Source organism: Poromitra crassiceps (assembly GCF_964638095.1).
Source record: "Poromitra crassiceps genome assembly, chromosome: 9".
In the NCBI taxonomy this organism is placed as follows: domain Eukaryota; kingdom Metazoa; phylum Chordata; class Actinopteri; order Beryciformes; family Melamphaidae; genus Poromitra; species Poromitra crassiceps.
In genome coordinates, this window is record NC_139630.1 from 5,199,305 (window position 1) to 5,224,793 (window position 25,489).

General features: G+C 48.2%; 1 protein-coding gene across 1 annotated transcript in view; it reads right to left on the reverse strand.

Moving 5' to 3' along the window:
• The window catches only part of hivep2a (HIVEP zinc finger 2a), a gene marked incomplete at its 5' end in the record, with an annotated part of 28,075 nt that extends 3,366 nt beyond the window's left edge, over positions 1–24,709 (reverse strand). Inside the window, 11 exons of the mRNA XM_083643760.1 lie at positions 858–984; positions 1,151–2,015; positions 6,681–6,782; positions 8,394–8,569; positions 13,037–13,194; positions 14,565–16,278; positions 16,511–16,613; positions 20,105–20,273; positions 20,408–20,671; positions 21,458–23,355; positions 23,710–24,709. Coding sequence (XP_083499886.1) covers positions 858–984; positions 1,151–2,015; positions 6,681–6,782; positions 8,394–8,569; positions 13,037–13,194; positions 14,565–16,278; positions 16,511–16,613; positions 20,105–20,273; positions 20,408–20,671; positions 21,458–23,355; positions 23,710–24,709 — 6,576 coding nt within the window. The remainder of the gene's footprint in view (positions 1–857; positions 985–1,150; positions 2,016–6,680; positions 6,783–8,393; positions 8,570–13,036; positions 13,195–14,564; positions 16,279–16,510; positions 16,614–20,104; positions 20,274–20,407; positions 20,672–21,457; positions 23,356–23,709) is intronic.
• Between the last annotated feature and the right edge of the window lie 780 nt (positions 24,710–25,489).

Sequence of the window (25,489 nt, forward strand, 5' to 3'; positions counted from 1 at the left end):
ACACACACACACACACACACACTCTCTCTCTCTCTCTCTCTCTCTCTCTCTCTCTCTCTCTCTCTCTCTAGTGCTCTATATCTGACGCTGTTCATTCCCTCATGTTTCTTTGTTGTCTGCCAGACTCTCTCCTCTCTCTGCTTTCTCTCCCTAGTCTCGGCTCCTAGACAGTTGGAGATGTCCACCTACCAATCGTCTGGGAACTTCTCCTCAAAACTAGTAGTTTGAACGGTGGTGAGAATGGCGGCTAACAAACCTACGCCCCTTTGAAAAGGTACCGGAAATGACACTCTCCCCCATTAGCCTAACCTGACGCTGCCAGATGGTTTGTTTTCACATAACCATCTGGGAACGAGTCGCTCGGGAAACTGTTTCAAAGGGCAGGCACTTTGAAAAAATACCTGGCAGGTGATTGGATGAACCATCCGTCTATATCATGTCTATCGTCTCGCTTCTCGCTGGCATAATACCAAAGCCCGCCCGTAGCTGCCTCAGAGGATGCTGATTGGTGTGATCCACTGGTGGTTCAGATTCAAACCAATAGATTGGAGCGTGGCAAGATGGATTTGTCAGATACAGCAATGACTTTGTAACACACAGAGAGCTTTTTAAATCCCGACCAACGTTACATTATTTGATTCTGTTTGATCTGTTTACAAGCACATGACCTCTGCATGTCTCCGCCCCTTCTGTATGAAGGGCCACCCTAAAGACTCTGGATTGGTTCTGCAATGGGGTTTTTTACTCAAATTGTTTCCATGCAGTTTTAACAGCGAAAACTGGGAGAAACAAGAATAGAATACAATACTAGAAAAGAAGCCAAAGTTTCAGATGTTGGGGTTTTATTGGACTCTTACCGTCTCCATCTCTGCTCCGCCACTGACTCTGCGGTGTCCCAGAGGGCCCAGCTCTCCCTGGCCCAGCGGCCCCACGTGGTGGCCCGGCCTCAGGCCCCGCGCTCCGCTCTGCTGGCCTGCCTGGTGGCTGCAAGCAAACACACAGATCAGGCAAAGTTCATTTCAAATGTTTATCTATTAACTTGGATTGTTGGCAGCGTTTGGAGTGAAATGCATAACAAGTCACAACATCAGAAACCAGCTGAAACTTTCTTGAGAGAAATCAGAATCAGTCCATCCTCCTTTTGACTCACCTTGGGTGGTGGAGGTGTTGGTGCAGCCCTCGGCGAGGGGAGACGGGCCGGATCATGCCCCTGTGGCGGCCTCGCGGTGACAGGTCCCGCTTGTAGTCCCTCCCTGACGGCGAGGTGGGCCGGGAGAGAGGGGAGAGAGGCGAGAGGTGTCCCCGAGAACAGAGCTCCCTCCTTGGGGAGAGGTCCCGCCGGTATCCCCCCACTGCCCCCAGGTCCCTCTTTGGAGAAATGTGGCGCAGCGGCGAGATGTCCCGCCGGGGCGAGAGGTGTCGTCCGGCCCGCGGCGACACGTCCCGACGTGGGGAGAGGTACCGGCGGGACGAGGGCGAGGAGGAAGGAGAGATGGGCGAGGGGGAGCCGGAGGGCGAGGAGAGGCGGGAGGAAGGTGAGGAGAGGTCCGGGGAAGGGACAGAGAGGTCTTCGTCCATGGAGGATGAGGAGGGCGGGACTAGCAGCCTGCTAGCCTGTAGCGTTCGCTGGTACGCCGGCTGGCAGCGCTCCCTCTCCGCCTCCTCGCTGGGGGCGTGGTCACCCTGCGGCGTGATCCGGATACTTGGCACGGTGGTGAAGTAGCCAAACAACGGAGGCTTGTTGCTGAGGAAGTCGGAGGCCGAGTGATGAGAGAGATGTGGGTGGGAGGCAGCGATGGCCGTGATGGACAGGGAGGGGAGGGCGTAAGGCTGCGGGCTGGTGGAGCGCGAGCGCGTCTTAGGGGTGGAGTCGCCGTCGTCATAGTCCTCTTCATCGTCTTCGTCGTCCAACTCGTCGCCGTCTTCCTCCGAGTCGTCGGCGTCTGAGAACTGGTGGTCTGCCATGATGCCTCCCGGACCCTTCCCAGAAGCCCTCTGGCCCTCCTCTCCGATGTCTAGAAGAGGAAGAAGAAGAAGATGGAAGCAATGGAAAAGACAAAGGGAAGGAAGGAAAGGAAAGAAGGGGGAGAAAGGGGGGGGGGGGTGAAGGAGAAGTAGAAGCAAAAGAGAACAATGAAATGGTTTGTATTAATAAGTGGTCAGAGAAAAGCAGCAGTGTAACAGCACCAGAACCTTCTCCCAGCAGCTCACACTCATAAAACGACAAAGACAATATAGAAAGAAAAGAAACTTGAGACAAAGCCCTCAACACGGTTTCTGCAGTATGGCCACCAGCCCAAAGTCTTATTGTACAGTAGCTGCTGAGTGACTCTCCTCAAGCAGCCGCATTGGCGGCTAACCAAGCCTCATTTGGATGACTATTCTCTTGTAAAAATCCCGTTGATTGGCTGGTAAAATGGTGAGAGTGAAAACAGTGAATGTTAAGATGTGGATAAATGAAAGGTTTCTTGCTCTGACTGAGCAGTAAGAAGTCAAAGTTGATGGAGGGAGAAGGATTTTGAGACTTATTTGGGGAGTTTGGCTGGCCAGAAATCAACTTCTCATGTTTATTTTATCTTCCACTCTTTTAAACTTCTCTTTTCTCTAAACTTCTCTTTTTTTCTCATCGATTTTGTTTTGGCTTTGCTCGTGACTTCTTCCAGATGCAGCGAGTGTGGACCAGTAGCCCCATTTGAGTTAATAAATTGCATTTAGCCGACTTCTATGTGCGGAAATCAGATCCACTAACACTGGACTACTTTTCCAGTTAGTCTCTTATATACAACCGTTTTTCACAAACCACAACTGTTTATGTCTGAGCGACTGACTGACTGATTGATTTACTGTAATTCTCACTCTCCCAAACCCTCTGTGTGCGTATGTGCTTATTAAACACTGAAGCCGAGCCAACACACCCGCCAGGGGTCGAGACTGAGGGAGGGAGAGAGAGAGAGAGAAAAATCCTCTTAGACATTATTCAACTAAAATCCTTAAAGTCCCTGGAAACCAAAATCCACAAAAACCTTATAACTATTAAATTTAGGGTCTTATGTGAGTAATTGTGTGCCTCAGAAAAGAGAGAGAATTACTTTCAACCCTAACCCCAAAAATCGACACTTTTCTACAAGGTCTGGATTTCCATTTCCTCATTGAAGAGAGCGGAGCGCGCGGTGCTAAAATGTATGATCTTATCACGTCATAAGGTTTAATTGAATCACACACACGCATGCGCGCACACACACATTGACACACACACAGTAGCGCTGTGCACTCGCAGCGGAGCGGCGAGTGTGTTTGCCGAGCAACGCGCGAACACACACACACACACACACTCCATTTCTCTTTCCTTCTCTCTCTCTCCTTCTCTCTCTCTCTCTCTCCGTTAACGGAGAGAGAGGTCTCCTCCGAGAGAGAGAGAGAGGAAAAGACCTGCTGCAGATGGGACACGCCCACACAGTCCGCGGGAGAAAATACACTCTAAATTCTAATTGATTCTCATGACTTTTGCCATGACTGTCAAACGTAAATTTATATACTTTGCGACGTTCATCATCGTTCAAATTTGGCTGGTGGCTTATTAACATAGGTTCCTGTGATGTGATGAACTCAAAATGCTAAATAATAAAAAGATATGTCTGGTTTCCAGGGACTTTAAAGTCAAATTGAATTTGGTGACATACTGTACGGTCTGCGGGGTGATGCTAATAAACTCTACAGGTAACCAAACATAATTTTCTAAGTTAGTCTACTGAGAATAGGGTAGACTCTATACTCTATTCTACATTGGTAGGTTCAACCACCATTACAGTCCTGCTCTATTCTGAAAACCTACAGGAGCTCGCTGACAAATAGTTGAGATGGCTGATGTGTGCATTATGCATAGCGCTACGTTTACAGTGTACAGTAGGTATTTATATGATGCTCTCAGACTGACTTCCAATCTCCAAGCCCCCCCCCCCCCCCCCCCTGCCCCCCTTCAAGACAAAAAAAAAGATCTGTGACAGACATATGAATTGACCAACCAGGGACCTCGTGGGCGGTGCATTCGTAATGTGTGTATCAGCTAAATAGACTCCGGCACAACTGCAACAAACACGTCCTTGAGAGCATCTACGTGTTGCACTTTCTGTAACGCAGCAATTCAATGATCTTGCCCACTCATTCTTCCTGCAAGACAGCCTATCGCTACTTTTTGGTCGCTCCTTTTGTCACTTCTCGCTTCACGGTGTTCCCGAACGTGTTTCCTTGCCGGACTGTAACATGGGAGGCACCACCTATATGACACGGTGTGTATAACGTCACTTCCGTCCCGGGGGACTCTGCCTGGGCGCCGCCTTCCATTTGAGACATTCGATTCAGATCCTCCGTCACTGGAAGCTTGATGATGTCGACGGTGGTTCTGACAACGTGAGACTGCACACTTTGTACTAGCATAATGTCTATATATAACATGAGGAAAAGAAATGGAAAGATAAAGCTAGGCTACAGGAAAAGACTGTTCTTGTGTGGGTGTAGATCTGAGAGTGCCATAGTAAGTCAAGGTATTTTTTTAATGTAGATTGGTTTCCAGATGTAGGTCACTGTGACACACTAAACTGTCCCTGGTGCATCTTTAAGGAACCATAGCAAGGCATGAATGAAGTTGAAAAGATACGATGAGATCTCACCATTTATCTCATCTAATCTACTCAGCAGTTTTTAGGAGCAACAATTCTGACTGAAATGATCTCAAGAAGTTATACATTTGAGATCTAACCTACAACTATAGTGCTCCTCATGCTTTTAAGGAACAATAGCAAGGCATGAATGCACTTGAATACTTGATACAATGATGAGCTCTCCCCCATTATCTATTCTCCTAAGAGGTTTTTAGGAGCAACAATTCACACTGAAGTGATCCCAAGAAGATATGTCTGTTGAGACTTTCACTACTGTCTGTCTCAAGAGTTAAAGAAAAGACTATCATGAGCAAAAAACAATCCTCTGTCCCTAAACTAAACCACTAAGTTGTAGCTTGAGAAGAGCCATCTCAGTTAACCTGAACAAACTGTTAGCTAGGTAACTGAGGCTAATTTAGCAGAGCAACCAACTAGCCACGGCTAACGCTACCTATCCAGCTAATAAAGAAAGAAAAAAAACATCGCATGGATGCATAACTGGGACGTATCCTCAGTGATGTACCCTGGGGTCATAGGATGTTTCGGGTCTCGCAACATCATACACCCTCGCCCAGGTGACCCAGCCGGGGCTGGCCAAGCCCCAACTTACGTCCCAGTAGCTACCCACGGTCAGCCCTATAGGGAGGGTCGAAGGTGGTCATGCGGTCAGGGCCACTCAATCCGCTGCTCCGGAACTACTCTGCCGGGACCGGGGGAGGGAGAGGGCTCTGGTACGTAGAGGGACCGGGCTCTGTGGGTTGCCACCCGGCCGGGCTCCTCCCTCGTCTCACCAGGTCTACGACCTGTGCTCTGCACCAGACTCCCCCGCTCCAAACATCTCATTCCGAGGTGATGGTATCTTAGTGGACACCATGCAGTACCAGTACTTGGTGGCACTGCAGTCTCCACTTGCGGCTTGAATGGCCCTCCTAAAAGGCCTCTCGTGGGTTTTTGGGCTTCTTCCTCACGGAAGACGCAGGCTGTGGAGCTAACCCATACTGCTACCCGGGTGCCGTCCCTGTTCCGGCTGTCAACTGACTCTCCAGTAGCTAAACTTACTCTCAAAATCTCCAGTAGCCTGACAGTGCACCTTGGTGCACTGCATCAATCTCACCCAATATTTTCCACCATCATCATATATTAACCTGCAGTACAATAGGCATCAAAAACTGTCCCTGCTACCTTGACACAGCCTGTTAAGAAACAAAATTGCACTAGCAATTACAGCACCGTGGGACAGCTAACTATATTGCTGCTAAGTGTGAATATTATATGGAGAATAAGATTTAGCTCAGCCCACAACATCTCAGCCAATCATTTCCAGCTTTCCAATGATGTTGACTGGCTTGAAACTGTACCAGCGATCGTAAGCTAAAGGCTGACAAATAAGCAATTTGTTGCTATTTCTGAGTATTTTATGGGAAATTAAACTGGTGATTTGTGGCGTACAGCGCCTAGAGATGCGGCGTGTTTCCTGTGTAAGCCATGTATGTTCATGTGAATATTTTTGATATAATGACAGACTTAAGATGGCGGACGGCTGTTTGGCTGTGTTTTTTTTTTATGGCGGTTTGTGTTTAGTGTGGTTGTTTGACATGAGCGCTGGCTGTCATGGCCACCTCTGCTTTCCATTATGCTAATTGTCCCTCTTTATGACCGCACCCAGTGAGACACACTGCAGCCAGCTCCCAACAAGATAGCAGGCTGTACTGCGGCTCCTGGTGTGTGTGTGTGTGTGTGTGTGTGTGTGTGTGTGTGTGTGTGTGTGTGTGTGTGTGTGTGTGTGTGTGTGTGTGTGTGTGTGTCTTTGGCAATGTAGTGTCAGTGAAGAGGGAAATAGATTGACAGAAAGACTCACAGAGAGAGAGAGAGAGTTTATGCGTATATGATTACATGGATACATTAGTGTGTGCGTATGTGTATGTGTATGTGTATGTGTATGTGTATGTGTGTGCGTGTGTGTGTGTGTGTGTGTGTGTGTGTGTGTGTGTGTGTGTGTGTGTGTGTGTGCACGTTTCCTACCTGCTTCGTCTGCCTCATTGTCCTCCACAGAAGACACAGAGACTCCCAATTCCAGACACTTCTTCATATGAGCCTTGGACTTCATGTGCTTGGTCAGGTTTCCTACAAATCACACACACACACACACACACACACACACACACACACGCACGCACGCACGCACGCACGCGTGCACACACACACACACACACACACACACACACACACACACATACACACACACGCACGCACGCACGCACGCGTGCACACACACACACACACACACACACACACACACACACGCACGCACGCACGCACGCACGCACGCGAGCACACACACACACACACACACACACACACACACACATACACACACACACACACACACACACACACACACACACACGTAACCCAGTTAATGACCCTCGACTAGTCTTACTGGAAAGGGGAGCTTGTTTGGCTGTATAACCCATCAACAGAGGGAGAGAGAGACAGAGAGAGAGAGAGACAGAGAGACACAGAGAGAGAGAGAGACACACACACACACACACACACACACACACACACACACACACAGACAGAGAGGGAGAGAGAGAGAAGAAGGGGCATAAAGAAATGGGAGATACAGAGAGAGCGTGCTGTCTGGTTTTACCACAAAATTATAATTTCAAAAATTATATGTCATTTATATATAATATGATTTAATGACTAAATCACTAAGCCTCTTCTGAACTTCCATAGATACCATGCTAGGTTTAGATCAATATATTGGTTAGAAGATATGTCATTTCATTTCCTTTTAGCTCTCAGATATCGTCCATCTCTGATGTGATGGAGGCTCCTCCTCCTCCTGACCACAGCTACAGAAATACAGGCTGGAAAACCAATCATAAAATAACATGTTCTTGAATGCTTCATTTATGTATGTATGTATTTATTCATTTAGTTAGTTATTTGATCAATTTCTCTTGGTGAAGGGGTTCCTATATGAAGGAAACTCCCGGGAGGCACGGGGAGAACATGCAAACTCCACACAGAAAGGCCCTTTTGACGACCCCACCCGGACGGTGGGCACTCGAGGACATGCGGACGGGCACGCATTCCTTCAGCGTTCACAGCGTCCCAGGTGGGAATCGAACCCAGGACCTTCGAGCTGTGAGGCGACAGCGCTTACAACTGCACCACCGTACCCCACATAAATCATCGTTTTAACTTTTACTTTGGTGTATTACTCCTCCTTTGTTACTTCCTTGAGCCAGGGAAAATATCAGCTATCAGCATAAAAATAAATACTACTATTGGATTTCAGAAATCCATATCTATTGAACCCTACTAGGTACACCTGGTGTACTGTAGCCTACTGTGCAAACGTCTTAGGCATGCTAGATTTAAAAAAATATAAATAGGGAGTAATGCTTTTATCTTAGCAAAAATTTTCATCTGATTATTTTTGACATCTTCACTTCCATGTGCCTATTCCATTTCCATTTCTATTTCTATTCCAATGATACTATAACTTTCTGCCTTTTAACATGTGACTCAATCTGTACATTTTAATTCCATGTGCGTTCCACCTTCCCCATGATCACCCTCGAAGGGATCCAGATGGTACAGTCCGTCCCCGCGTGCGTCACATACTCCCCCCCCCCCCCTACCTAGAGGTGGGTAAACTGCGTTTACTTGTGTTTACCCGCCGCTATGCCCCTGACTGTACGTAGTTTTCCCCCCTCCTACCTTTGGTTTTGAAGGCGAAGTTGCAGAACTTGCAGACGTAGGGCCGGACGTCGGTGTGCGTGCGTATGTGTTTCTTCAGCATGCTGGGCTTCTTACAGCGGATCCCACACTCCTCACAGATGTATTTCCCCCGGCCACGGCCGCGCACATACACGTAGTCCTCGTTGGACTTGTACCTGCAGGGGAGAGCAGTCGAACACAGAGAAAGACTGTGATGGATCTGTGCATTGATAGCAGCAGTTAGTTTGACAGTCAAATGAATTTCTTTCTATGATTCCTTGACTCAAAGAGATATGAGGCCTCTGTCACGTCTAATTTTGCCCAATGGAAAAGGAAATGGATTTGATGTCAGACTGTGTGTGAGTGTGGGATCCCCGTTGAGAGATGTTTAGCTTGGAACGCCTCAAAACGCAGCGCGTCCAAAACACCAGCCGCATAGTTTGGAGAAGTATACGCATTAAAAAAAAACATCCTGTGTGTTTGGCGGTCTGTCTCTCTACTCATGCTGCCATTTTTTGTGTGAGAAAGATAACCACAGTCTTCCTACATTACAGTTCCCAGATCTTATTTTTACAAGATATTAGCTTAAAGCTCACGATCTCACATTAATTTCTATCCAGAATGAGGCTTAGTGGATACCTGGCAGCAGGATGGAGTGTATGTCTGTGTAATTGTGTCTATCAGGGAAGGAAATGACCACTGTCTGTGGCCGTTTGTCTTACTCACGCAGCCCCGTTGGCAGCAGACTAGAGGTTCTTTCTCGACCGTATAAAAAAAAACGTGTTATTTTCCCTGGTAAAACAGTGAAAACGGCTGGTGCATTGTGGGATTGGGTCTTCAGTGATTGGACGAGCATGGATTGGTTAGTCCAGGGCAGCATGTGTTTAACTCATTCAGTGCCAGCCACTTTTGGAGAACGGATGCTCCCAGTGCCAGAGTTTTCAGAGCGTTTTCAGTGATTTCTCGAGGCCCACAGAATATTGTGTGATATTACTATGTAAACACCGAACACGCACAAGAACGAGCTGGCTCTATTGTATCATCAGCAAAAAAAAGTTTATTGATACCATTTTCCGTTCTTTAGTTATGAGCCGGAGAAGATAGGTTGTTTTCAGCGTTTTCAGGCTTTTCAAATTATTAGCTGAGATAATCCGCCTTTTGTGAAATGCAGCATTTCAAGCACATTCACTGAGTCTGAAGATAATATTTTCTGATGTAGTGACGTAGTTGTTGTGTGATGCCCTGCGTGCACCACCCCCCTCCCCCCCTCCCCCCGTAAACTCCTCCCCACACTGCACACAGCCTCACGCAACCATTATATTTTCGGAGTGCTGCGTTTGTGTGCTGCTGTCGGCTCTCAGCGCCACAGCAGGGAAGAGCCAACCCGGATTGCTGAATGGTTTGGCGTCAGGGGCTGCTTTCCTGTCTGCTAATCGGGTGGAGAAACTATACAGACAGACAGACAGACAGACAGGGACAGAGGGGCTCAGTTGTGAGCGCGGATTGACTCCTGTTCGGAGCCAATGTCAGCTCCCGCGACAGAGCAAATGGCTCTGGGAGCATGCATCGGGTTGTCTTTGATCCACGGCTTTTAGGCTGTTTCTCGGACCTGTCTCTAATCTGGACTGCACCGAGCAAGCACTGTCGCCACCTAATGAGTCCGTAAAATAGGTTATACACCTCCAATAGCTACTATAGTTGTACAGGAGCTGCGGAAGGCTTTGATCGACGTCCCACCGTCAAAAAACGCATTGGACGTCGAAGGACGTCCGTGGCATTCTACGTCACTATTTAATTGGACGTCGAAGGACGTCCATGGCATTCAATGAGTTAAGGAGGTCAGATATCAGGTACATCAAACAATCTGTCCGCATCAGCCAGCAAAGATTTGTCTTTCAACTGCACCGCAGCCGAGTGGGGACTTAGTTCTGAACGCGCGTCTGAATGGAGACATTTACACAGCTGTGGCCAGTTATGAAAACCAGTTATGATGATGATTTTTTTTCCTCTTTCACGGCACACGGTAAGATCATGAAGCAGATCTCTTTCAGAACCTGTGAGGATCTCAGGCGACGAGGGAAAATAACATTGGTAATGTATTCATGCTCTCTGCCAAAAAACGCCACTTTGTGGATTTGTTTCATAGACTTCAATTCACTCGAAACCTTGTCTTGTTTTATACAAGGTCCAGTGTGTGTGTGTGTGTGTGTGTGTGTGTGTGTGTGTGTGTGTCTGCGTCTGCTTCTATGCTTTTATCCACTTACTGCCCCTAAACTGTCCTTTGGGGACAACAGAGAATTACTGCACTGTCTGCTACATTTAATAACTCTGTGTGTGTGTGTGTGTGTGTGTGTGTGTGTGTGTGTGTGTGTGTGTGTGTGTGTGTGTGTGTGTGTGTGTTCTTGTACAGCTATCTTATTGAGAACCAATTTGAGGTGAGGACATTTTAGGAAAGTGAGGTCATTTTGGGCGGTCCTCACTTTCTTTCACACCTTCAAAGGGCTGTTTGAAGGTTAAGACTTGGTTTGAAGGGTTTACGGTAAGGTTTAGGTCAGGGTTAGGGTATGGCTTAGGTCAGGGTTAGGGTAAGGTTTAGGTCAGGGTTAGAGTAAGGTTTAGGTCAGGGTTAGAGTAAGGGTAAGGTTTAGGTCAGGGTTAGGGTAAGGTTTAGGTCAGGGTTAGGGTATGGTTTAGGTCAGGGTTAGGGTAAGGGTAAGGTTTAGGTCAGGGTTAGGGTAAGGTTTAGGTCAGGGTTAGAGTAAGGTTTAGGTCAGGGTTAGAGTAAGGTTTAGGTCAGGGTTAGGGTAAGGTTTAGGTCAGGGTTAGGGTAAGGTTTAGGTCAGGGTTAGGGTAAGGTTTAGGTCAGGGTTAGGGTAAGGTTTAGGTCAGGGTTAGGGTAAGGTTTAGGTCAGGGTTAGAGTAATGTTTAGGTCAGGGTTAGAGTAAGGTTTAGGTCAGGGTTCGGGTAAGGTTTAGGTCAGGGTTAGGGTAAGGTTTAGGTCAGGGTTAGGGTAAGGTTTAGGTCAGGGTTAGGGTAAGGTTTAGGTCAGGGTTAGGGTAAGGTTTAGGTCAGGGTTAGGGTAAGGTTTAGGTCGTTAGTTGTGGTGGCTAGTGTTAGGGGCTTGGGCACATGTGTCAAACTCAAGACCCTACCCGCTATAGGGAATGCATTACGTCAATGAATGTCCTGACTAAGATAGCTGTACAAGCTGTGCAGCTGTGTGTGTGTGTGTGTGTGTGTGTGTGTGTGTGTGTGTGTGTGTGTGTGTGTGTGTGTGTGTGTGTGAGAGAGAGAGAGAGAGAGAGAGGGTACATGTGCATATTTGCATTTATGCCCGCTCCATCCAGCTCTTCTAAGACTATCAAAACATGATGTTACTGTAGAATATATATATATATATATATATATATATATATATATATGCTCTCATAACCCATTGTAATTTGAAATATAGGCCAGCTCTGCTTGGGCTTCAAAGCGAACAAAGACTGTAACAAAACTTTTTACAGCCTCAAAATACACACCAGGCTCCCGTTGAGCCGACAATGTGACATAAAATAAAACAAAGTGAATAAAATATACTTGTTCTAAAAAAGTTTAATCAAATAAAAATAAAAAGACATACTCCCCTCAATAAAATAAATACAATTAATCCTCTGGTGGCCACAGTTGAAAAAACAACACATGAAAATGCCATTCCAATAGAAATAATGAATGACAGATCCCACTTCCAGGCTATAAAAGAGATGGCAGTGAGTGAGGGCTGCAATTATGGAAGTCGACATCCAATTACAGCGTGGCAGCTCAAGTTGTTCTCCTGTGATGGCTTCAGCAGGCTCATCGTGGCTTGGCTTTCACATGGACAAATTAAGCCTCGACAAAACAATTGGTTGGAAATGTATATATTTTTTTGTTTTTTTTTGCTTTACGATTAATCATGAAACAGTTTATACAAAGGTCATCAGTGGTCATTTGCGTTTGGATACTGAGAGGTAGGGTTTCGTGTAACACCTTTAGTGGGTTTAGTGTAACACCTTTGGGTTTAGTGTAACACACTTGTTGGTTTGGTAAAATCCAGAAAGCAATTCAGTTAAACATTTCAGCAGAATGACTCTTTTCACATTACTGTCGAAATCTGCATTGTTTCAGCGGTTATGTGGGAAAGGTGTGATTTGTAGACCTGTTCCTCCATACAGTGGCAGAGTGAATGGAGAGAGAGAAAAAACTCCTCTTCCTGAGCAACAGAAAACAGAGAATCGCTGGTTTTGATCATGGAGGATGCTACACAACCCAAGGTACTACTAAAGTTGAACATCGCTTTCATTTACTTTCAATAATTTTCCTGTTTGTGTTGATCATAATTATCTGATGTGATGAACCCAACCCAAGCAGGATCAAACAAACGTTATAATAGTATGTGAATCAAACAAAGGCTAACAGCAGAAACAGCTTTTTGTGTACTTTAAAAGAGGTTTAGATTTCATATAAGCAAAGGTGCCTCCCATAAATGTGACAAAACAATATGCTATCCTCTTCTGTAGCTTACGTACAATATGTTTGCCAATACGGGTTAGGGTTGTGTGGATGTGTTCGGGCACTTATTGGACCCATAACTGATGTCGTGTGTGTTTGCTGGACATACCCGCCCTCGAAGATCTTGATGCGGGTCGGCTCGGAGGAAGGATGTTTGGCCGAGACTTCCTTCTCCACCTGCTCCTCCTTCGAACGCTCCCGCGACACCACTCCCTTCATCTTCCTGCCTAAATGACTGACATCGACCGGCATCAGCTCCGGCTTCAACTGGAGAGGAGAGGAGATAAGGGGAGAGGAGAGAGGAGGAGAGTGGAGCGGAGAGAGAGGAGGGGAGCAAAGCGAGAGAGGAGTGCAGAGGAGAGGAGAGGAGAAGAACAGAGAGACAGGAGAGGAGAGGAGGGGAGTGGAGAGGAAAGGAGGGGAACAGAGAGAGAGAGGAGAGGAGATGAGAGAGGAGAGGAGATGAGAGAACGGAAATGAGGAGGAGAAGAGGGGAGTGGAGAGAGAAGAGAGGAGAGGAGAGCAGAGATGGGGAGAGGAGAGGAGGGGAGATGAGGGGAGGAGAGAAAGGATGGGAGAGGAGGGGAGGGGAGAGGAAAGGAGGGGAACAGAGAGAGAGGAGACAAGAGAAAGGAGTGGAGAGAGAGGAGAGGAGGGGAGAGCAGAGAGGGGGAGAGGAGAGGAACAAAGAGAGAGGAGAGGAGTAGAAAGGAGAGGGAATGAGGAGTGGAGGGCAAGGAGAAAGAAGAAATAATGAAACTCTTTCCGTGTGAATCTGCAGGAAACCATTGACGTACAAGCTGTCCTTTAGCATCTTTAACATTCCAATGACCCCATCACCATCATTATTAGATGCTCAGAGCAACTGCTCATTCTGAAATCGATGCCACGGGAGAAATCAAACAGTGGCCAGTCAGGGTGTTGTGGTCAGTCAGGGTGTTGTGGTCAGTCAGGGTGTTGTGGTCAGTCAGGGCGTTGTGGTCAGTCAGGGCGTTGTGGTCAGGCAGGGTGTTGTGGTCAGTCAGGGCGTTGTGGTCAGTCAGGGTGTTGTGGTCAGTCAGGGTGTTGTGGTCAGTCAGGGTGTTGTGGTCAGTCAGGGTGTTGTGGTCAGTCAGGGTGTTGTGGTCAGTCAGGGTGTTGTGGTCAGTCAGGGTGTTGTGGTCAGTCAGGGCGTTGTGGTCAGGCAGGGTGTTGTGGTCAGTCAGGGCGTTGTGGTCAGTCAGGGTGTTGTGGTCAGTCAGGGCATTGTGGTCAGGCAGGGTGTTGTGGTCAGTCAGGGTGTTGTGGTCAGTCAGGGTGTTGTGGTCAGTCAGGGTGTTGTGGTCAGTCAGGGTGTTGTGGTCGGGGTGGATGGATGGAGGGTGTACACACTTGCCTTTCACACCGGAGACTGTGTTAACGTTTCTGTTATTTAACCCTGACCTCTAACCTTAACCAAGCTGTTTTAGGTGCCTAAACATAACCGTCACACAGTCTCGTCCCCGGTGGCGTCACTGAGAAAGGGTGTCAAGGGTCACAACAAAGCAGAATTTTACGCCCTGGGATGAGCGTGCGTTGATATGCACATGCATGTGTACAGTATTTTTGTTGATGTGTATAGTGTATCTGTGTGTGTCTTATTTCAGGGCGTACTGTACCTGATCAAACCGCAGCTTCCAGGCCACAGAGGAGACCAGTTTTCCAGAGCTGGGTGGCGACATGGCTGCTGTTGTGTACATTTCAGTGTTCCTGCTCTGTTTGGACCTGAGCAGGGCCAGCGCAGCCTTGGTGCTGAGGCTCAGAGGGTTAGGGTTGTACGAGCTCACACACCATGAAGCATAGACGGAGGTGCGCAGGCCCGTCTGGCTGCTGTTGGGTTTGGTGTAGTTTAGGAAACACCAGCTGACGCTGGTCATGGTGCGCAGGCTGGGGAATTGGAAAAACTGCTGGACGTCAGCCAAGAGAGACCCGCCCGCTGCTCCTGTGCTCTGGTTGGCAGCTAGCTGAACCAGCATGCTAACGGGCAGTTTACTGGACGTGGGCTGCTTCATGTCGTCCGTTTCTGATGTGTCGTTAGCGGAGCCCATAGATTCGGGGCTGGAGTTGCGTTCAGGCATTGAATCGTCCACATCAAGCTCCTCCGGTGACTCCCGACCACCCGAAACCCCGGAGGCGTCTGTGACAATCTGGAGAGGGGGAGTGAAGCTCTCGGCTGGGGGGATGTCGGGGAGGTGGGGGGCCGAGGAGCGGACAGGGATGGCAATCTTGAATTCGCACAACGGGGGAGACGAAGACATTCTGTCCGAGTCGTCCATGGAGCCTTCGCTCTTCAGACGGACTCGCTGACCTCTTCCCGGCCCCTTGCCGAGCTCCTTGCTGCCTTCAGCAGCACTCAGCTCCACGGCACTCATCTCCTTCACAATCTGCCCGTACATCCTCTCCTCCTTTACTCGTTTCTGCTGCTTCGTCTCCATGACGAGCTCCAGAGAGCTGGCCGGGGAAAGCATGCGCTTGCTGCCTCCGATGCCAGACCCCGAGGCGTCTGTGGTGGAGATGGTGCCTGATGTCAGCGAGAGCGGGATCCCCGTGTTCAGACGTTGGCCCGGCAGCGAATCCGAAACCTTCCAGGGCTGTCCCAGGAACTGTGATAGGTTGAAACCTGTTCCACTTATACCTCCGCCAATTCCTCCATGTGGCTTGCTGACACTTGTAACACCAACCGGGGAAGACATGTTGCTGTTGTCAGCACAGCCTAGCCTGGCTGCGCCGATGCCTTGTCCAGCACTGCCGTGGGGAGCTAACAGCTGGCTAACACTGGTGTACATAGCACTACCAAAAGATGGCACATTGGTTTGCATCCGCACAGGAACCAGTATGCCAGGATGCGAGGCCTGGGAGCCCAGGTTCTGTGTGGCAAAGACGGTCTGGATCTGCTGCAGCATCATGGAGGTGGTGGTGGCGCTGGGGAGAGAGGGCTTGGATGAGAGAGAGCTAAAGTGTTGCTGCTGTTGCTGGGAGAGAGGAGAGGCCCGGGAGGAGAAGGAGGCAGGGTAGATGTGAGTGTTGGAGCCTTCTGCTTTTCCATCGTTTGGCTGCTGATCGTGGATTTGCTGCAGGGCTTGGAGCTGCTGTTGTTTGTGGAGTGGGTGTGCAGGCAGGCTGCCCGGCGCTCGGATGTGGAGTTTGTGGAGTTGCTGCTGGGCCTGGAAGGTCAGGTGCTGTCTGGGGCGCTGAGCGGCCTCCTGGCTCCAGAACAGGCCGGGCTGCTGGTAGGACAGGAAGTGCTGAATCACTTCCTGGTTCATGGCCTCCTGACCTGGATGTTCTCCCTCAGAGGATGAGCCCTGGGTCTGCAGCCGATGCTGCTGGGGCCTGTGATGCAGAAAAGGTTGATTATTACTAGTAGTAGCAATAGTAGTAATAGCAGTAATATAAATAATAATAATAGTAGTGATAGTACTGTAATAGAAAGCGACATAATAACAGCACAAGTGATGATAATAATAATTTCATAAGATCATTCATTCCTTCTCAGCTGAACAATGAGAGGCTATGTGTGATATTAGGGAGGTGTTGGGAAAGCCAGAAACCCAGAGCTCCTCACCTTTGATAGAGAGGTTCGTCCTGCAGGCTGTCCTCACTAATACTCTGCTGGAGCACATGCTGGTGGTGCTGTTGGTGCTGGTGGTGCTGGTGGGAGCCATGGCCTGGATAAAAACAACACAACATAATGCTTTGTTTATTTCTAGTATGTACTGTATTGTACTGCCTTGTATTGTACTGCCTTGTATTGTACTGCCTTGTATTGTACTGCCTTGTATTGTACTGCCTTGTATTGTACTGCCTTGTATTGTACTGCCTTGTATTGTACTGCCTTGTATTGTACTGCCTTGTATTGTACTGCCTTGTATTGTACTGCCTTGCTGCAAACCAAATTTCCCATTAGGGGCAATCAAGCGTCAAATGATTAAATATAATAATTTGCCCACTGGCAGGCACTTCCAATAACAAACATGGTTTATATTGCAATATGTGCCATGACATCAAACATGTTTAAAGGGAAATTCTACCCTAAATCATAATCCACAGATGCTATTGTCACACTCTTGGACTGGAAACATTCGTGTGCATAAACAATTATCTTCCTGTGTAGTTCAATGGGCAGAGCAATGCATTAGCACCACCACTATCATGGTACTATAAGGCAGGATCGTCATACTGAGAGACCCCCAAAATGGCACAACTAAGCATCTCTAAATATGTTTTGTATCTTCGGCTTGCTCACTGGATAACACTTTACAATGGTCTTCTAGTTCTTACTCCAGAAATCTGCTCATACATAATGTACTTAGAGGATACAACATAATATCCTTTAAGTAGTCTGTAACAGGCCCGGCGCCACGAGGGGGCCTCAGGGGGCTTAGCCCCCTCAGTTCAATTTTCGGCCCCCTCACTTGAATTTTTTTTTTTTTTTTTTTTTTTTTTTTTTAAAGAATAGTTAATCTATAAAGGCCAGTTAGGCAATGTTTGTACCTGACATGTTTAGGCTGCTGTTTCTGCAGTCTTCATCAAATTTGATCAGTTTAAGTTGATGTAGGCTACCCCCTGTAAACATAGCTCTGTTGTTTCAGAATTGGCAGGGAAGCGCTATTTGCTGTGCTTTGGTTGTCACAAGATGTCAGAGATGTAGCTATTTATTAAATTTGAACCTATGAACCCTTGAACCTCTATTAATGCCTTAATCTGCTGCTGTGAAATAAATGTTTTATTTGATTTTGAATAGTAGTCTTTCTTGTGTTATTGCGCTTTTAAGAGGTTATTATGGTTAAAAAGTCCAGAAATAGGCATAGCGGGTATATAACCTATGTTTTACGATATAAAAATATCATATAAAAAAAAAAAAAAAAATCAGCCCCCTCGCCAGTTATAACAGCCCCCTCAGTCATTTCATCCTGGCGCCGGCCCTGGTCTGTAAGGCTGTTTACCTCAAGTCAAGTCAAGTCAAGTCAAGTCAAGTCAAGTCAAGTCAAGTCAAGTTTATTTGTATAGCACATTTCATACACAGGCAATTCAAAGTGCTTCACATAAAATGGTTGACAGGAAAATAAAAGAATAAAAGAAGAGAATAAAATGGACATTTAAAAGCATCACAACAAAACTTAAAAAAATAGTATAAAAAGTGCATTAACTCATTGAGTGCCAGCCACTTTTGGAGAACGGACGCTCCCAGTGCCAGAGTTTCAGAGCGTTTTCAGTGATTTCTCGAGGCCCACAGAATATTGTGTGATATTACTATGTAAACACCGAACACGGACAAAGAACGATGAGACTCTCTTCTATCATCTGCAAAAAAAAGTTTATTGATATCATTTTCCATTCTTTAGTTATGAGCCGGAGAAGATAGGTTGTTTTGAGCAAAAATACAGATTTCAAATTATAAGCTGAGATATTCAGCCTTTTGTGAAATTAAGCCTTTTGTGCGCCGGGCGGCTCGGAAATGCGACACGGAAATGCCAAACCGGACTGCAGGGAAAGGTTTGGCCCTTCGGCGTCGGGTGCTGCCTTTCTGGCGGGTAATCGTGTGGAGAAACTATATGCAGACAGACAGACAGAGGCAGAGGAGCTCAGTTGTGGGCACGGATTGACTGATGTTCGCAGCCAACGTCAGCTGCAGACAGAGCAATCTATATGGCTCTGGCTGCAGCATGCATCGGTTTCTCTTTGATCACGGCTTTTTCCTGCTGTTTTCCGGACCTTTCTGTAATCTGGAGAGCACTGTCGCCACCTAATGAGTCCGTAAAATAGGTTATACACCTTCAATAGGTCCCATATTTGTACAGGAGATGCCTGAGGCTTTGATCCACGTCCCACCGTCAAAAAACGCAATTGACGAACATACTCGTCCTTGGCACTCTACGTTACTAAACGAAATGACGAACATACTCGTCCATGGCACTCAATGAGTTAAGCAACAGGCGCAGCAGTTGCAAAAAGAGCAAAAAACTTATAGAGGACTCATTGGGTTTGCATAATAGAATAAATCAATTTATCTATGTTGAGTCCCCCGACATCATGACTATAAACATGACTACACACACATAAAACTCAGGTCTGGGTACGGTGTCCTCTTTTCCTCTATACTGCAGTTTGGACGGCAAGCATACTACCGCTTGTACCTTGCGTCATCTGTTGCCCGTCGGCAAATAGGCCGGTCTTTTTCTCAAAACCTTGCTTAAAACGAGTACGGCTCTAGTAAGCTCCCCTTACGCGTGCGTCCCTCCTGACGCATCACCTCACCCTTTTGTGAGTATATATATATATATATTACGGAACCATCCCCCTGACCTGCAGTTTTTAGCAGTAATTACAATCATCTATGTTTTAAAACCGCTGTCAGCAGTTAAAAGCAACGGTAAACATAAAAGTCTTTAGTCTATTTTTAAAAGTAAGTAAAGTTGGGGCAGATCTGAGGTCTTCAGGCAATTTGTTCCAGCTAGCAGAAGCATAGTGGGTAAATGCGGCCTTCCCATGATTTGATTTGATCCTACAGTTAATAAGCTTGACCCTGCTGACCTGAGAGGTCTAGACGGTTCATACGGTGGGAGCAATTCAGCGATGTATTTTGGGCCTAGGCCGTTAAGTGATTTATAGACTAATAACAGTATTTTAAAATCTATTCTATGACACACTGGCAACCAGTGTAATGACTTAAGAACTGGAGTGATATGATCAGCTTTCTTAGTCTTTGTTAGAACTCTAGCAGCAGCATTCTGAATGAGCTGAAGTTGCCTAAGTTCTTTTTTGGAGAGACCAGAGAAAAGGCTATTGCAGTAGTCTAACCTACTATAGATGAAGGCGTGAATTAGTTTTTCTAGATCCTGTCTGGACATGTAGCCCCTAATTCTTGCTATATTTTTAAGATGATAAAAAGCAGATTTTCTGATTGACTTAATGTGGGAGTTAAAGTTGAGATCGGAATCAATAATAACGCCAAGATTTTTGACTTGATCCTTCAGGGATCGAGACTCAAGGCGTGCAGTGATTTTAAGTCTTTGTTCTTTGGGACCGAAGACGATCACCTCTGTTTTGTCTTTGTTTAGCTGTAGTGACCAGTTAAAACAGACAGTTTTGAACAGGAAGTCATAACACAACTGAGTCAAGTGGGAGGGACTACATAAGGTGAATAAACAAGACTCACCACCACTACTACCGCCAATCCTCTTGGTTCTGCTGGCTACATCAGTGCTGCCATGGGCGGGGCCTGTTGCGCCGGGCCACGCCCCATGTTCCAAACTCTCCTGTTTGATTGACATCTCCCCACCCCCTGGCTCCTGGACAGTGGCCTCTGGGTAAACACTCAATGAAGCCTGTGGATCAATAAATCAACCAAGCAATCAAGTCAATGACCGGCTAGAGTTCATACTTTATCGGGTTTTTATTGACCACCGCGTGAATTCATTAAACCAAGGCCATAATAACAATGGTAGTTGAGTTATGTTACCTGTCGCACGAGGTAGCCCCGCCGGCGTTCCTTCATGGCTGAGGCGCTGCAGTAGAGCTCGCCCTGTCTGGAGGAAGAGGACAAGCTGCCATAGTCGAAGGATTTGCTGCGCATTTCTGGCAACTCCGTGGGCAGTGCACAGGGGGCCTGCTCCGATGAAGACCTCCTCATCTCCCTTTGCTGGTGATGACTGGAATGCCCGCTGCCAGGAACGGTCAGGAACTCTGACTGCTTACCTCCACCACCAGAGGCCAACAACTCATCCTGGTTCAGAATCAGAAAGCCAATGGTGCTTAATTTAGTTGTAGTTGTAGTTTAGTTTTATTTATTTGCACACAATAAAAACAGAAATGTATAAAAAAATGCAAACAGGAAAATAATGTTCCCCTTAACATCTACCATAACCATAGTGCAGGTACTCAATAGTCAGCCCGTTCTCACTCGACGGCATGCTATATCACTGCTCTGTCATGCAGCTTGTGCATCGGGTCTTAACAAGCATGGGACCCTTGTGCACAAATAATGTACGCCCAGGGACGCCCCGTTAATTAAGCCATCAGACCTCGGGCGTTATTATGGAACGCACCCGGACGCACCTAGTTGGGTCAGGCAAAGGGCAAGTTACGCTGTGGGGCTGGTGCTGGAACTGGTCTTCCAAGGGGAAGCCTTAGACCCCAAGCATTCCCCTGGACACCCTAACCCATATCCAAACCTTAACCATGTGGCTAACGTGCGTAAACCTAACCCCCCTCTTCCCTTTTCCTAACCCTAACCCCATACCCAATGCCTAAACCTAACCTGGGGAGACCCCCTCCTCAATGTCTAAACCTAACTTGTGACTCCCAAGGCATAACATAACATTTAGCGCACGCCAACATGTGCACAGTGCTTGTTTAACGGTGCGCCCGTGGGTGTACATTATTTGCCCAGAAGGGTGCCGTGCTCGTTGATATCCGGCGCACAAGGTGTGTGACAGAGCAGCGATATAGTACGCAGTCGGAATGAGAATGTGTTGCAATAGTACTAATGCAGTGGACAACATCTGTGTACCTGCTTGGTGGGGGAGACAGACTTGAGGCCCTCCTCTCGGTCAAAGGACATGGAGAAGGAGGATGAGTGGGACAGGTTGCTTTCCTGGCTGGGGCTGCGAGAGAGACTGGTGCAGGACTCGAAGCTCGACTCCCCCGATGAGTGCTCCATGTCTGCCAGGCGCAGCCGCTTCTTTTTGGGCGGGAGCTTCTCTGAAGGCATCTGGGAGAGGGTGTCACTCCTCTGTGGCAGCTGGAACTCCTCCATCACATGCTGCTGTGGCTTCTCTGGCTCCTTGGTCATTGGTGCTTCTGCTTCCTTCTCAGGCTTGTCTGGCTCCTCCGTCACCCTAATCTCAGGGACTTGGATGTTGGGTTGCCGGACTAGTTTGTGGTGGTACGGCTGGCCAGGGGAAGCTGCAGCCGAGGAAGATGAGAGGGAGACCAGGTCGCTGTCGCTCTGCGGCTGCTGGTCCATGCTCTCTGTTCTCAGCAGGGCTGGCTCAGGGCAAAGTGCATCCTCAAAGATCTCTGTGTCTGACTGCTCAGAGTACTGACTGGATAGCGCTTTATCTGTAGGCTGGTAGCCTGGCTGCTCCAAGGACTCTGACTTCTCGAAGGAGCTCGGTCGGCTCAAGGAGTTGGTGTGTTGGATGACTGATATGACGTTCCCAGCCGCCTTCCTGCCCTCAGAGTCAGGGAACAGTGCTATGTCCTCAGAGCACATGCTGCCACAGGTATCAAAGCTATCGGTCTGACTGTGAGAGCTGTATAGGGAACCCTTTCCAGTTGGGGTGGCCCTCGATCCATCAAGGCTGCCCTGTCTGAACTCATAGTCCCCTATCATCTCCACAGAACCGCTACAGCTGCTGTCACAGTGCCCAGGGCTGTCGTCCTCATCACCAACACTCTTCTCCTTCCTCCTTTTCCTTGTGGCGATTTCTGACATGCTAACTTTAGTACCATAGGGGCTGTAGGCGATTTGCTCTGGTACTCCCGGGCTGCGCTCGCCCATCTTCAATCCCAAAGATGAGGCCATGTTCTTGGGCAGATGTCCATAGCCCTCAGCCTCTCCCCCATGAGCTTCATGGGCCGAGTGCTCGAAGGCAGCCTGCCTCCTCAGCCTGCGAAGGCCTGCTGGGTAAAATACATCATCTGACGTAATCATCTCATCAAAGGAGTGGCTGACTCGAATCCCTGGGGGGACGCTGAGGTTGGTGGGAGAGGAAGTTGGCATGGAATTACTCCTAATAAGGGTCCCAGAATCTGAAGGAGGCTCTAGTAGCCCTGTACTGCTCTGACAGGGTCCTGTTGGATACTGCTTAGGATCTCCAGAGATACCTACATCCCCTCTGAAACAGATATGATCCTCGGCTATCTTCCCCATGTCCAGAATAGCACCTGATTGCTTTAAGCTAGCCAGGCTGCTGGGGTCTGCTGGGCCTACAGCTCCAGCCATGCCTACTGTGAAAGACTGTCTGGATCTTGGAGAGTTGGGTCGGTAGTACCATGTCCGACCAAACATGATCTCCTCGTACGACTTGACATTGGTGTTGGGAGGGCTGATCTGTTGGTCAGCACTCTCGGAGCGGGAGAAGTAGCCCGAGTCAGTGCTGCCTTTACTGTGAGGGCTCAGGAGGTTCTGGGACTGGGATGTGGTGGAGTCAGCGTCCTGGCTTTTCTTCTCGGTCAGCCTCAGCGCCAGCCGCTGTTTGATGGTGGGGGAGTCATCCGGCGCATGCCCCATCCCCACAGCATGGGAAGCCGTCATGTGGTGTGACCCCTTTATGTCCGGAAAGGGGGGGCACTCCATCCCTGTGGAGGGGACTCCCCCTGGTTTGGGGATGATAAGGATAGGCACTTTCATAGACCCCATGGACAGCTCTTCAGCTGAGTCAGCATACGCTGGCTCCACACCACCTATACAGTGAGACAGAGTTGAGTAAGAGGGGCATGATACAGTGTGAAGTAGAATAGAGCAGTGAGACAGAGTCAAGCAAGAGGGGCATGATACAGTGTGAAGTAGAATAGAGCATAGCAAGTACCGTGGAGGACAGCAGATAGGGTAGAACAAAGCAAGAGTAGAGTAGAGAAGATAAAACAGAAAGAATAAAAGTGAATAGAGTCAGCCGGAGTAGGCAAAAAAGACAGATTTACTTGAAGAAAATATACTTAATATTCCAAGTATAAGATTTGCGTCAAAGTGGGCAGACTAAAAATCGCAAGCTATATTGTATAAAACACCAAATTTAAGTTTCAAAAAAGGGAAATTACCTGTAGTCTTTTCAGCTTCAAAGGAGATCTGCGGGATGGGGCTGCCTTTGGCTGTCAGCATGGTGGAGCCCTCCACGCCTTCCTCATCTGTGTCCGTGCTCTGCTCTCCATCTGAGTGGACCTCCGTCTCACCCAATGAGGACGCCTGGTCCAGGTCCCCGCCGCGGGTCACGGCTAGCTCTGAAAATGGTACGAGTCCGGCCTTGATGGCGTGAGCGTGTGACTTGCGATGCTTGTAAAGGTTGCTCTTGGTTTTGAAGGAGAAGCCACAGGGCACACAGGGATATGGCCGTTCTCCAGTATGCGAGCGGATGTGTTTCTTCAGAACACTGGGCTTAGCGCAGGCTCGGCCGCAAAAGTGGCAGATGTACTTCCCAGGCTTTTTCGGCTTCTGCTCTTTTTTGACGTAGCCCTCCTCCCCAGGTTCTGATCCTGACTGGGAATACTGTCCGAAAGAGCTTGGTAAACTGGGGGATTTCTGCCGAGGAAACCTCCCTCCTCCAGCCCCATGGGGGTGGGGGTGCCCTGGGTGTCCCACAGGGTACAGGTCATCTGAGGGCAGCTGCCCAGCAAAGGGCCAGGCGTGAGGCTCCAGGCCCGGCTGGGGTTTGGCTCCTGAGAGGAAGCGCTCAGTCTGGGGGTGTTGAGGGTACGGCTGGCCCAGCTGGTAGGAGTAGCCCCTGGGGAACCCCTGAGCATAGGGCCCTTGGGGATCTTGAGATGGAGGGCCTCCTATGGCCCCAACTGCAGAAGGCCCTGATAGCAGCTTCCCAGAATTCCCTGTGAGTGCATACTTCTGATGTGGTGCTGATCCGCCGGTAGCGCCACATGGCACACTGTCACGGTGCGAGTGCCGCTTCGCCTCCGGGTCAGCAAAAGTGCTTCGTTTGGTGGTGGCAGAGGGCTCTGACACCCATTTCCTTTGCAGAAGCACCTTCTCCCTCACCACTTCGTTATTTGGGCATTTCTGCCCACTTGCAGCTGATTCGCGAGCTTCCATTTTCCTGATGCTCTTTTGTAGGTTAGGAGGAGGAGGGGGAGGAGGAGGAAGGGTGGCCGGGGGGTTGGGATGGTGGGGTAAAGGTTCGGGGGGTTAGAAGGTCCTAGAACTGCCAAGCATGATAGCTGAAGCTTCAAGGGCTGCCAAGGATCTCAAAATCATAGGAAGTACCCTTCCATGGCTGAAGTAAATTGATTGTTGAGCCAGGCTGGAAACAGGAAATAGGAAGTAGAAATAAAAGCGGGGCTTTGGAGGACAACATCAGAACAGCCTCTCCCCTGTCGCCATTTTGTAAACAAACTAACGTTGTTCTGCGTTGTCCCTCTTTCCAGTTCATCCAAAGGGTGAAGAATCCTTCAGTGATCTAGAGAGGACAGAAAGACAAGATAAATTGTGTTTGTCAGTTGTTAGTGTTTTAAATCTGTATACTACCAGCCACTTTGGCAAGCAACTTACAAACATCTGGAGGATATGATTTCCTGCATAAGCTAACCCCCACCCCCCCCCATCCCCGCCCCACCAAACATTAAAGGCTAAATACTCACTTTGCTTCAGAGAAAAGTGCAGGTAGATCCTCTTTCTATGGCTTCCAATGTCCTTTGGTTTTGCCTACCATGAGACCTGCAGGAACAGGAGAGAGAAAAAGTATGAGCGATTTTAACCTCAATCATCAATACGATCACCAAATTCTACTGATTACAAGTTCACGTAGTGTCCTCGTAAACATAGAGCTGCCTCTTATACCGTTGGGCTTGCGTTGAAACCATGTAGTCATTTATT